This window comes from Lolium rigidum, chromosome 7 (assembly GCF_022539505.1).
Source record: "Lolium rigidum isolate FL_2022 chromosome 7, APGP_CSIRO_Lrig_0.1, whole genome shotgun sequence".
Classification (NCBI taxonomy): Eukaryota; Viridiplantae; Streptophyta; class Magnoliopsida; order Poales; family Poaceae; genus Lolium; species Lolium rigidum.
In genome coordinates, this window is record NC_061514.1 from 151,632,591 (window position 1) to 151,645,387 (window position 12,797).

General features: G+C 49.1%; 1 protein-coding gene across 1 annotated transcript; it reads right to left on the reverse strand.

Moving 5' to 3' along the window:
- Positions 1–2,294: 2,294 nt before the first annotated feature.
- Positions 2,295–4,213, reverse strand: LOC124676202 (protein MHF1 homolog). The gene is made up of 4 exons (XM_047212271.1): positions 4,050–4,213; positions 3,863–3,934; positions 2,876–2,956; positions 2,295–2,643 (listed from the first exon to the last, which is right to left on the reverse strand). The coding sequence occupies exons 1-4, from the start codon at positions 4,186–4,188 to the stop codon at positions 2,516–2,518; spliced, it is 420 nt and encodes a 139-aa protein (XP_047068227.1). The 5' UTR covers positions 4,189–4,213; the 3' UTR covers positions 2,295–2,515.
- Between the last annotated feature and the right edge of the window lie 8,584 nt (positions 4,214–12,797).

A 12,797-nucleotide genomic window follows, 5' to 3' on the forward strand; every position in this document is an offset into this window, starting at 1 on the left:
TGGACTGTCTTGCGTATCGCGCTTCCAGCGAGCCTCCCTCGGCGCGTGCTGCCGCGTATCGCGCTCGGCGTCGAGGGTACACGGCGACGTGTTCGTGTGCGAACAGAAGGACTTGATCATGCCCTCTAATTGGGCCCCCCAACCAGACCATTGTTCTGAACTTCTGATCAAAGTGGGTCGCTAAGCCGTCGGGCGGGGCCCCGAGATGATTAGAAGGGAGGGATTAATTAGGCAAAAGTACGGCGCGAGGAGACAAGGTTAGCTCATCTTTTCAGGCCGCATGATGGATGGATCAGTCACCGGTGGCAGAGCTAGTAGTACTAGTGACTGACCGATTGATGGAAGATGCCACCACGCGCTGCTCTCTATCTTTCAAAATTTCCTTAATCAGGCAGCCAATCATTGTCGGGGTCAGAGACCTAATCAGGATTATAAAATCCGTCAAGGCGCTAACGCCGATGCGAAACTGCGTGCCCCGTTGGAACAGGCCAAGAAACTGAAGTAAAAGTGCAAAGATATTTCATCCCCCATCACTCTGACGATCTTTTTTTCTATTCTGAAGAAACTGAAGTGGCAGCACAGGATATTTCCATCCTCAATCGCTCTTACCTGACCATCTTCTTTTTTATATATTCTGACGTTCCTTATCCAACACTGCTTGCTTTGGGACAGCTTAGATTTTGGGGCGTTTTCCATCATCGCTGTGGAGAAGAGAATGGGCTGTGGAGGCGGTCGCGCCATCTTCAACTGAATTGCAGAATGGAAGCAGATCAGCTGTCTGTTGCCACGACGTTAACGTTCGATCGATAAAGGCCAGCAGTTGGCAGCAGCCAGTCATGGCGCCGAGATCCTCCGCACCTGAAAGTGGTTGCCATGAGCATCGACGCGGATGTGACCCTGACCCGTTAACCGGCTGCTAAGTGCCGTCAATACCTGAAGCTGTATTCAGAAATTTGGTCAGAGTAGGTTCAGGTTAGCTTCACGCGAGAATCGACATTTAGCCCGAAAACTGATCAAGACATGCTAACTCAACACAAATTCGAAACATGATGAACAAACAGTGGACCTATTTCGGGGGCCAGTGTGCCGTGAAATAAACTCGATTTGCAGGGGAAATGTTCAGCTATTTCTCTCCAGAAGAAGATCGGCACGGACACATGCCGCCACCGGACTGGCCACCGTGGAAGATCCGGGGAGCCGATCAACCAATCACTGTGATGTGCTCCACAAGAAGGAGATTTCCTTTGGCAGCAAGTGGTTACGGGGCGATTAGTTCGCGCGTTCAGCGACCGCGACAGGGTTGGGACTTGGCCACTTGGGAGCAATCAGGCAGCAGTAGGACGAGCAAGCTGACAGCGAAGGCTTCCTATCACAGGTAAATCTGTACCATCAAGCCATCAACCGCCCAATCTGAGGCTGGTGATGCCCATGAGGCTTTAGTACTGCTTTCTCATCACAGAATAAAAAGACAAAGACAATCTGTAATTATTTTCTTATCTTGGATTGCCGTGGGCGCAGACAGTTTGAGTGAAATTTTGTCAGCAGAGTAATCGGATGTATTTTTTTTTTACTTTGGTAACCTTATTAGACATCTTCTAAATTAATGGATTGCGCCAAAGATTTTGCCTCCGTTTTCGAGAAAAAAAAAACCAAGAAAAAGTTGCGGTGAAGTGCTATTATTGATATTGTTGCCAACACAAAAGTAGCTGTCGATCAAGCTTTCGCTATCTTATCATCTCATAGCCATCAAAATCAATCTACACAAACAGGATTATCACGAGGAGCAATGCAGAATTTGATGAAGAAGAAAAAGAAAAAAGGCTTCACTACCTGCTTTTTTTTAGAGGGCCAAGGCTTCACTACCTGCTGTTCTGGTAGTACTTGTTATTTCCTAATTTCCTGGGCTCCCAGGTAGGCTTCTAGGCCAACAATATAATTCTAGCATTCGGCCCACTTTCAGGTTCAGCCCAAGCCATGGCCCGAGTTCTTTCACACAATCAAAACCTATACGCAAAGCACACAGTAAAGTTCACTAAATTCAACGAAAAAAGGGGGTAAATTTCCCTTAGAAAAGGACTAATATAGTCACGTTTGATCTGACTGGGGTTATAACGTTAGCCACTAGTTTCCTGTGGCTCACCCAGCTTAACAGATGGGCAGAAAGACTGTCGGTTTTTTGCTTACACGGAAGGTGATTCCATGTGATCTCTTACCAGTGCACTAATGCTCCATGTGCGCATTTTGCTTCAGGTAAACTTCCACCAATGTCAAATCCTGACAAGCACAAGGACTCGTGCGATAAGAGATTTCTGAATATGCCAATGCCTTAACGCCAACAGGTTCAGTACACAGCGGCAAATGTGACGGGTAAATCAGGGAACATCATTTTCCACGCACAAAATCTTCAAATACGTGCAAGTGCAGAATTAGTGGGTAGTTTGCGCCGCAGAGTTACAGTTCAGCCAACCTTCTTGCACAGCTAGGGGTAAGAAGATGATTTGATGCGTATCTGTGATCAGATTTCGGTCACGTTATCATCCTTCTTGGATGATTTCTTTCTCTTCTTCCCGGTGCAGGGATCTTTTCCCTTCAGGTCTTGACAAAATGTCCGCAACTGGCCCATAAGATGCTCATTTCTGTGCGCTGGGATTGCATTCCAGTAATAACAGTGAGTAAAGGGTGTATTGAGAGAACCATAAAGATAGTAGAAAAGCAATTTTCTGCGTAGATTAGCAACTATGTACTGTATTTAATATTTGTAAGAGATGTCAAGCATACAAGTATCTCAACTAACCCTTGTATACAAAGAGAATCTAGAAAGCTAATATTTTCCTTCTCTTTCTAAAATTAGTGCAGACATTATTTACTCATGTACCTGTGAGGATAACATCGCCCATCCTAATGGATTTACGACCAGCATGCTGGGCAAACAGCTCCACATCCTTAGCCAGCTGCTCTGCACATTGATAAGAAGATGTTAATTACACTGCCCATACAATTTCCACAGATGCAAATCTAACACGATTCTAGAACCATTCTTATTCTACAAACATACTAGAAATAAGCTGTTCCCCTGCAAAACAAAAGAAAGAAAGGAGCAGTTTAGTATAGCCAGTCCCCTAGTTTCAGAGATGCTGCATGGAAAGTCCACCTCCTTACGTTCTGACCATCTCCTTTACTGTCGCTGCAGAACCAAAATTTTGTGGTTCCTACAAAATCCCCCAGCTGGAAATTTATGTGCTCGACTATTACTTTGTGTCTGATATACAGTGCGCCACACAAAGGACGTGATTCTGAAGTTTGTGGACAGGATGGAGTGATGTTCAGTGCAACTTGAAATCTTATTTCTCATGTGTATTAATGCAACCCACCGAGGTCTGGAATTCAGTCTGACTACCTAAATGGATACAAAAGTACCTTTTGTTCTTCAAGGGTACATTTCATATCCAACTAAATATGATGAATGATGTTAGAGAAGCATGCAAATCAGCAAAGGTAAATAGCTACAGCAGATATTGGTGTATGCTCATCGTGAGTGAATAGTTCAGAATTTTTTTGGTTTACAGCAGAGCTTGTTGTAAGAGAAAAAGCAACTGAAGACAGACGTGAACTTTGAGATACTTAATGATACAGCAACACACATTTCCCAAATCAAAGGCTTCTCTTAACGGACAAATCAAATAGAAGTTTGTCGCTGCAGGCATTCAGAACAAACCAAACAGGAGCGTGTTGTGAGACCAGCTATTCAGAAAAAATCCAAAATGAAGTGTACTGCTTCCCAGCTTCATTACCTCTACATTGCAATTCACTAGTCACTGTAGAGCAAATACTACAGCAAAAGGAGGACCGGATATAGGGGAACCTGCGCTCTTAAAGGCCAAGTCGGCGATGCAAGCGACGACGGGATCCGCGATCTCCATGCCGACCTTCTTTCCTACAAAAAAGAAAATCTTGATACATTACTGCTCCGGTCCCGATGTAATTGCAAGATCGAAGAAGTAACAGCGGAAATGGACGCCAGGTGAAGAAGTGGCGTGATAATAATCTACCTTCGGTGGTCGCGATGTTGATGACGGCTAGCCTGAGGCGGTTGCGGAGAAGTTCGGCCTCCGCCTCAAGTCTTTCTGCCTCGCCGCCGTCCCCGCCGAGTACATCGTCGTCGGCGAGGGTTTCCACGTCCGGGTCCATTGGGGAGCAGAGGTTTTCTGTCTGATGTGCGATTTGGCCCCTGAATTTGTTCTTATTCCATTTTAACGGTTTGCGATGTGTCATTTAATTTTTTTTGGAAGGTCCCTGAATTTGTTATTATAATTTATTCCCTCATTCTATTTTGGTCTATATTCTACAACTTTTGAGGCCAATTTTAGTAAGTCATTTAATACTATTACTTTGACATGCAAACAACCAATCCAAGCTACATTAAATTAATAATATCCAATAAAAAATGTAGGGCTTGTTTGTTGTTAATTAAAAAGTTAAAATTTAGGCTAATATAAAGAAAAATAGTATAAGATGTACACTAAAATAGAATGGAGAAAATACTCTTTAGATAAATATTCCATTTAATGATAAACCGAAGATTTGGTACAAAAAATGGAGGATGTGATTTTTTTAGGGGGATTGGACGTGATTTAGTATTTTCTTTAAGAACAATGATCTTAGTTGAAAATCCATATCATTATGGAGGATCCTGGCCAAAGGAAGTTTACAAGAATGGTCCTTTGCATTGTATGCCTTCTCCTCGAGGCACACCAACACGAGTTGATGACGTGCTGTCGGTTGCCGCATGTGCTTTACTCTTGGAGCCAACTTGACATTGTTACCTACCACTAAAAGTAATGCATTATGATTATGTAACTATGGTATATATTGACCAACATCATGAAACAGAAGTTGTCGCCAAGACCAAGGCAACAACGCGGCCTCAATCCTTGTTGACGCTACCGCTCGGAGGAACAACACTCCCCATCCAACCCTTCATGTACATGCACAAGGTCTCTCAGGCGTTGGAGGGAGCATCGTCTAGATAGCTCGAAACCCGAGAAGAAAAACCTAAAGATGCGCCGCCACCACTGCCTCACCAACGTAATAGGGGGAGTAACCTCATGATTTCATAGGGACAACATGAAAGAACATCTTTCCATAATTATAGTTTTTCGTGTTTGATGACAACATCTCGTGATGATCTAACGTGGTTTAGTGTGCGAGATATGATCCAAAGTGTGTTTGAACTGAGAAGAATTAAAATGAAAGAATCATTTGATGAAAAGGAAGAAGAAAGAAAGGAATCAGGAATTTCCAGGCCGGAAATTCCGGACCGGAAATTCTCCCCAAAATTCGGCTAAGGACCTGAGGTCCATGCTCTCAGTACTGTTATCACCAGATTTTAGCCAAATCAGGAGGTGGGCCGCCAGAGAGATGGGCTTAGAAGATTACGCGTGGAGGATCTCTGAAGCGGCCTTGCACGAGGAATTTGGGCTAGATTGCCCATGTATCTTTAATTATAGAAGATTGTATCTAGATTAAAAGTTAGAGTTTATCTCGTGCACGGTTTAGTGCACGCCCACATTAGAAAGTCCGCTGGACTATAAATATGTACCTAGGGTTTATGGAATAAACAATAACCAACGTTCAACCACAAACAAATCTCGGCGCATCGCCAACCCCTTCGTCTCGAGGGTTTCTACCGGTAAGCATCATGCTGCCTAGATCGCATCTTGCGATCTAGGCAAGCACAAGCCCGCCCACGTTGTTCATGCGTTGCTCGTACTGAAGCCTTTTTGATGGCGAGCAACGTAGTTATCTTAGACATGTTAGGGTTAGCATTGTTCTTCATATTACATGCTTTCGTAGTGCAACCCTTGCATGTCTAGCCGCCCTTACACCTATCTTAGGTGTAGGGGCGGCACCCCGCTTGATCATAGTTTAGTAGATCCGATCCGTTACGATTGCTCCTTGTTCTACAAGGATTAGTTTAATATCTGCAATAGTTAGGCCTTACAAAGGGGGGAGGATCCGGCGGCACGTAGGGTGTCGTTCGTTGGCCCTAAGCGAGGATGTTCCGAGGATCAACCTCGTGTTGGTTTTTAGGCCTTGTTTAGGATCGGCTTACAATCACCGTGCGTGGCCGCGAGGCTCAACTCGGAGTAGGACGATCCGATTATGCGGTGAAAACCCTACATCGTCGTAGATCTCATTAGCTTTACCTTGATCAAGCAGGACCACCATATGTTCGGACACCTCGTACGAATCATGGGTGAATCGGCTCTTTGAGCCGATTCACGGGATAACCCGAGAGCCGATCGAGGCTCGTATTTAACGTTTACGTGTGTGCCCTGCAGGAAACTAAGCGAGGCATCATCCACACCTTCACGACCGGGTATAGGTCAGGTGGCACGCCCTTGTGATAAACATCGGCGCGTGCGACCAGGGAGGCTTTGCGGGCCGTCGCTCCGAGGGACCGGGGCCGGCCGCAGCCCTAGTTGTTCTCGGATCTACCGTGTTGACCGTCTCGCCCGCCGGGGGTTTCGACGTCAACACATTACTGGCACGCCCGGTGGGACCGCCTTCGACATCCGCAACATCGCCATCTACATCCGAGATGGCGGAAGACACTCCGGTCACGTACGAGGATCCGCTCGATGAGCTCAAGAAGAAACATGACGAGATCAAGGTAACCCTCGAAGCCGAACTCATCGGCTCCTTCCACCGAACCCGCTCCCATGGCGTCAGGTGGAAGGGTTTCACACCTGAAGGCGCGCTCGATGGAGTGGACCTGTCCGCCCCGTCGAGAAGAACGCACCCGAGTCGGCTGCGGCAGGAGATCAACTACATGGTAGCTCATTCGCCGCACCGCCACTCCGAGAGCACGGTGAACACCTTGGAGCGTGTCGCTCTCGCGCGTCGTCAAGGAAATCATGAGTCACCGGTACTCCCCGTCGGGACCGGCTCTGGGGACTTTCAAAGGAGAGATGCCGCTCCGGCCCCGGCCGTTCGCATGGGCAGCACCGGAGCCGCCGAACTCATCGGCATACGTCGTCTACAAGATTGGTGGTGATCCTAGTGACTACCAATTCCTGCTGAGGCACCCAAGGAGGTCCCGCACGGATACGCGTGCGCATACGTACCGGACCGCAACGCACGGGCACTCTCGAACCAGGCTGCAATAACGGCGGCCTCCGGAACGGCGAGGAGGAACGTCGGGAGCCGATCCCGAGAAGCGGTCGTGGCTGGCTAAGTACGCCGCCCCGACAAACCTCCAAAGCCCGGCTCTGCGGTTGGCTTAGAACCGAGAAAATCAAGCATGGCTGGTTAAGTATGCCACCCCGGCGAATCTTCGGGGTTCGACACCTTCAGCCATCACGGCGGATCAGATTTGTGCAATTCCGAAAGATCGGTTCGGCATGATGCCGAAAAGGAAGGCGTTTGGCTACACCAAGCCGTACCCTAACAGCTACGAACCGATCCCGCTGCCACCCAAATATCGGCTCCCGGACTTCACGAAGTTTAGTGGATCGGATGGGTCCAGCTCCATCGAGCATGTGAGCCGATATTTGGCACAGGCTGGGCACGATCTCGGCGTCGGATGAGTTGCGCGTGAGGTTCTTCTCACAATCCCTCACGGGATCGGCTTTCGGGTGGTACACATCGCTACCACCAAACTCCATCCAAACTTGGAAGCGATTGGAAGAGCGGTTCCATGAGCGAGTACCATTCGAAGCTTCCGAGTCTAGCATTGCCGATCTAGCACAACTACGTCGAAGCGCGGAGAAGCCGTGACAGAATACATCCAGCGCTTCGGGAATCTTAGGAACCGATGCTATTCGGTTCGTATAACCGAAAAGGAAGCGGTCGAGTTGGCGGTAGCGAGGCCTTGCAACACGGCTCAAGGACATGGCCTCCCAAGCGGATTACCCCTCGTTGGCGCACGTGGTTCGAAACTTTCAGCATATGAACAGCGCCACCCGGACCTGTACCAAGACAAGTTCAAGCGTGCGATAGCCACGGTCGATGCGAGAGGAAGACGAAGTTCTGCGGGAGACCAAGAAGTAGCGATGGGCTGAGTGGACTCGGGGAGGAACCCCTGTGTCCTGCAAATGGGTAAAGCCACCAGGCCCGCCCAGGGGATTTGATTTTGACGTGACCAAGACTGAGCAAATCTTCGACCTCATACTCAAGGAAAAGCAGTTGAAGATACCTGAAGGTCTCAAATTCCCCACGGCGCAAGAGCTGAATGGAAAGCCATACTGCAAATGGCATAACTCGCTCTCCCATGCCACCAACGACTGCAGGGTGTGGCGTCAGCACATCCAAGCGGCGATAGAGAACGGGCGTCTAATTTTCAACCGATACGCCATGAAGGTCGATACCCAGCCCTTCCCCGCCGTGAACATGGTGGAGTATGCTTGCCATGCGGGGTGCCGCCGGGTTTCTGTGCAGTATCAACATGGTAGATCTTGGACACCACGCTGGCAAGGATGGAGATGAGGGCAGTTGCTCTCATGACGAAGATACAGAAGAAGCCGCTCCACGCGATCGGCTCCACCAAGATGGCAAGCGCTACGTAACAGAGGGAGAAGTGAAGAACATAAGATATCAGCGACCTCTCTCTGATCACCTCCTCAACAAGTATGTGAGTCAGTACGACCAACGCCGACGGTCCGGCGATGATGATGAAAGAAATCGTCTGGCTAGAGAAGCCAGAAGACATCGTCGGCATGATCATGATGAGGAGGAGCACGAGCGCCGTGCCAAAGAAGAATCAAGGGAGCAAGGTAACAACGCCAGACACTGGGATTGCCCTTTCTTCAGACACTGCTGGGATTCAGGAATGAGCCGATTGCCCACAATCGGCAACTGCCCAGAATGCAACCAGAAGAAGAAGGAGGCAGCCAATGTATCTGTGTTCGAGCGCTTAGGTCCTCTCCCGCCACCAAGAAAACGCGCTGAGACACCTCGTTGGGCAGATCTCGAGGATTCTGAAGACGAGGGACGAGAAGACAGGTACCACCGTCCAAGGTGGTGCCCTGACGGGCTCAGCCGTTCACAAAAGCGCAGGGTTTAGCGATTGCGCGGCCTGGAGGAAGCTGAAAGGTTATACTTGCATACGCTAAGGAAGGCAAGACCTGATTTGGCTGCCAAAGTTCAGCGAACCCTGGATGAAGAAGGTCGTCCACGGAAAATGGAGTGGCGCCCCAAGCAAAGGAAAGCCGATGATGAAACATCGGCTGGCACAAACATGGTGCTCGTTCTTCCGACGAAGCTCAGTGCTCCACGGTTACACGATACATCCAAGGTGGACGACGAGCAAGCGCACCAACATGATAAAGTCAGAGATTGGGCTGGTTTTATCTCACCGAGCTCGAACGAGTAGCAAGAGCACGTCAAGGAGCAAACATGGCGAGGCTGATCCTTGTGATCGGCCCCAAAAATTTACGAAGGGAACTTACAAAACCTTCACCGAACAAGCAACGTGGAGGCCGATTCCAGCAATCGGCCAAAATTATCCTCACCCACCATTCTGCCTGGGTTCAACATGTTATCAACGGAGCCGATACCATCAAATCTCTTGACGAGAATCGGCTCGGGGGGCACCCAGTGGATAAAACATGAGGATATGCGGTAGAAGTAGCTCATCCTTTGGTGATGGGTATTGGAATATGGGGGCCGATGCACTAGTCGGCCGTAAAAAAAGCGAAAATTCGAAAATTTTCGAGCACGGCCGATGCGACGGACATCGACTTAAGGATATGGAAGCCGATGCATGGCCATCGACTCAAGAGGAATAACTGTCACGATCAGAGGGTCAATGGAGCACGAAGAGGGTTTTAATGAAAGAGCTCCTTAATGGAGTAGCTTAAGAGCCCGGATCCTCTCTTCAAGGACAAGACCAAGAGCAGCCTGGACGTGCAGATCAGGTCAAGGAGGGATTGCATCAGATCCACCAAAGGAAAGGAGCCGATCTGGCTTGCAAGGCGCGAAAAGTGAACTGGAGAAGCTCGGGGGGCAGCTCACCCTAAAGGTTCTCTGCTTTGGGGAGCCGATTTTGTTGAGATCGGCTAACTCTGCATAGGCGGCACATTCGGCTGATCCATTACCGTTCTCGCCTCGACTGAGACTCGGGGGGCAGCTGGTCTGGTGTATGCCCTGTTTGGAAAGCCGATTGGAGTCGCATCGACTGGCCCTGCATCGTGATCTCCTCTGAATTGGGAAAGGAGGCCGTCGGTTTTTTACAAGTTTTGGACCGTCCTGGCGCTGCAAGAGAAGGAAGGGGACTAGATTCTCAAAATAGCCGATGAGTAGTCATCGGCTAAGGGATTGCGAAAAAATGTGGTCAGATACCAAATCGCAGCCTGAAGTTGAGAAGTTCTTGACCTACGAGCTAATCGACATGAGAGTCCGGCTTCATGGGCGTCCAAAAGAAAAGAAATCCGATACGTTGCTATCGGTCCGGGCATGACAGGCGGAAGGAATGAAATTGAAGTAATTGAAAGAACGATTTCATTAATTCAAAGGAGCGGCTTTACAAGAAAGAGCCGATGGCTCTCAAAAGGGGGATCTGGTGCCTAGTGCACTGCTACTACTAGTCCTATTCTACTAGTCGTCGCCGTCCTCGCCATCACCGCCCTCGATGTCGTCAGCGCTGCTCCCAGGGAGCTCCTCGTCGCTGCTGCCCCAGCCCTTGGCCGGAGCCTCTTCCTCCTCGTCATCATCATCATCCTCGCTGTCCGCCCAGGAGCGGAAGCGCTTGGTTGGCGGGTACCCAGCGGAAGAGGAAGATTCATCTTTCTCCTCCTCTTCTCCTTCTTCGTCGTCATCTTCATCCTCGCTATCCGCCCACATACGGGAGCGCTTCTTCGGCGGGAGTTTGGCGGAGGGGGAGGCCTTGGCCTTCGCTTCTTCTCCTTCTTTCTTCTCATTATCAGAGGAGAGGGGGTTCACCTTGGAGTGAAGCTTGTCCTCGTTCTTCGGCGAGGATTGGGGGAAGAGGTTTGAGAAGGAGGAGGAAGAGGAAGACATTGCTACAGGAGAAGAGGGTTTTTTGGGTGCCGATGGCTGGAACAGAGAAAGGGATGAAGAGAGCTAATCGGTCGGCACAGTTAAATAATGAGAAATCTGGTGGAGATTTAATGGCATTACAGTTTCCAAGGAGTCGATGCTTAAGCTATCAGGACTTACAGGGAGGCTGAGAAGACAGGGCATAATGATAACGGATATTGCAACAGCTCTGCTCTGCCATGACATGACCCTTCAGTGGGAAAATGGAGTGGTTTTGGAATTATCATTGCCAAAACCAGGGGGGCATGTGTTATCACCAGATTTTAGCCAAATCAGGAGGTGGGCCGCCAGAGAGATGGGCTTAGAAGATTACGCGTGGAGGATCTCTGAAGCGGCCTTGCACGAGGAATTTGGGCTAGATTGCCCATGTATCTTTAATTATAGAAGATTGTATCTAGATTAAAAGTTAGAGTTTATCTCGTGCACGGTTTAGTGCACGCCCACATTAGAAAGTCCGCTGGACTATAAATATGTACCTAGGGTTTATGGAATAAACAACAACCAACGTTCAACCACAAACAAATCTCGGCGCATCGCCAACCCCTTCGTCTCGAGGGTTTCTACCGGTAAGCATCATGCTGCCTAGATCGCATCTTGCGATCTAGGCAGACTAAGCCTGCCCACGTTGTTCATGCGTTGCTCGTATCGAAGCCTTTTTGATGGCGAGCAACGTAGTTATCTTAGACATGTTAGGGTTAGCATTGTTCTTCATATTACATGCTTTCGTAGTGCAACCCTTGCATGTCTAGCCGCCCTTACACCTATCTTAGGTGTAGGGGCGGCACCCCGCTTGATCATAGTTTAGTAGATCTGATCCGTTACGATTGCTCCTTGTTCTACAAGGATTAGTTTAATATCTGCAATAGTTAGGCCTTACAAAGGGGGAGGATCCGGCGGCACGTAGGGTGTCGTTCGTTGGCCCTAAGCGGGATGTTCCGAGGATCACTCGTGTTGGTTTTTAGGCCTTGTTTAGGATCGGCTTACGATCACCGTGCGTGGCCGCGAGGCCCAACTCTGGAGTAGGACGATCCGATTATGCGGTGAAAACCCTACATCGTCGTAGATCTCATTAGCTTTACCTTGATCAAGCGGGACCACCATATGTTCGGACACCTCGTCGAATCATGGGTGAATCGGCTCTTTGAGCCGATTCACGAGATAACCCGAGAGCCGATCGAGGCTCGTATTTAACGTTTACGTGTGTGCCCTGCAGGAAACTAAGCGAGGCATCATCCACACCTTCCCGACCAGGTATAGGTCAGGTGGCACGCCCTTGTGATAAACATCGGCGCGTGCGACCAGGAGGCTTTGCGGGCCGTCGCTCTGAGGGACTGGGGCCAGCCGCAGCCGTAGTTGTTCCCGGCTCTACCGTGTTGACCGTCTCTGCCCGCCAGGGGGTTTCTGACGTCAACAAGTACACCCCCCGAAAATTTGGCCGGGCATTTCTGTCGAGCGGCCGGAAATTCCAGCCCAAGATTCTGCAACAGCTAGATTTGGTGAGGGGTATAAATACCCCCCTTCTTCCTCAAGCTCAGATTGCTCACTCTCTCACAAGTTCATCCACCATTGTTGAGCCACAAGAAAACATAAGATTCACTTGATCTCCTCCTCCAACCATCCAAAGCTCTTGTTCTTTGGAGAATCGAAGGAGAAGATCCCGATCTACATCTTCACCGAAGCGATTTACATTTTCCCCTCATTTGCTTGAGGGCCCCTTTGCTAGTATTCCAATTGGAAAC

Excerpts from the sequence above, each read along its gene's own strand:
- LOC124676202 (XM_047212271.1), bottom strand. The coding sequence starts at position 4,188 with ATGGACCCGGACGTGGAAACCCTCGCCGACGACGATGTACTCGGCGGG. Across the intron at positions 2,957-3,862 it reads CTTGGCCTTTAAGAGCGCAG|AGCAGCTGGCTAAGGATGTG; the intron begins GTTCCCCTATAT and ends ATCAATGTGCAG. Across the intron at positions 2,644-2,875 it reads GGGCGATGTTATCCTCACAG|CGCACAGAAATGAGCATCTT; the intron begins GTACATGAGTAA and ends ATGCAATCCCAG.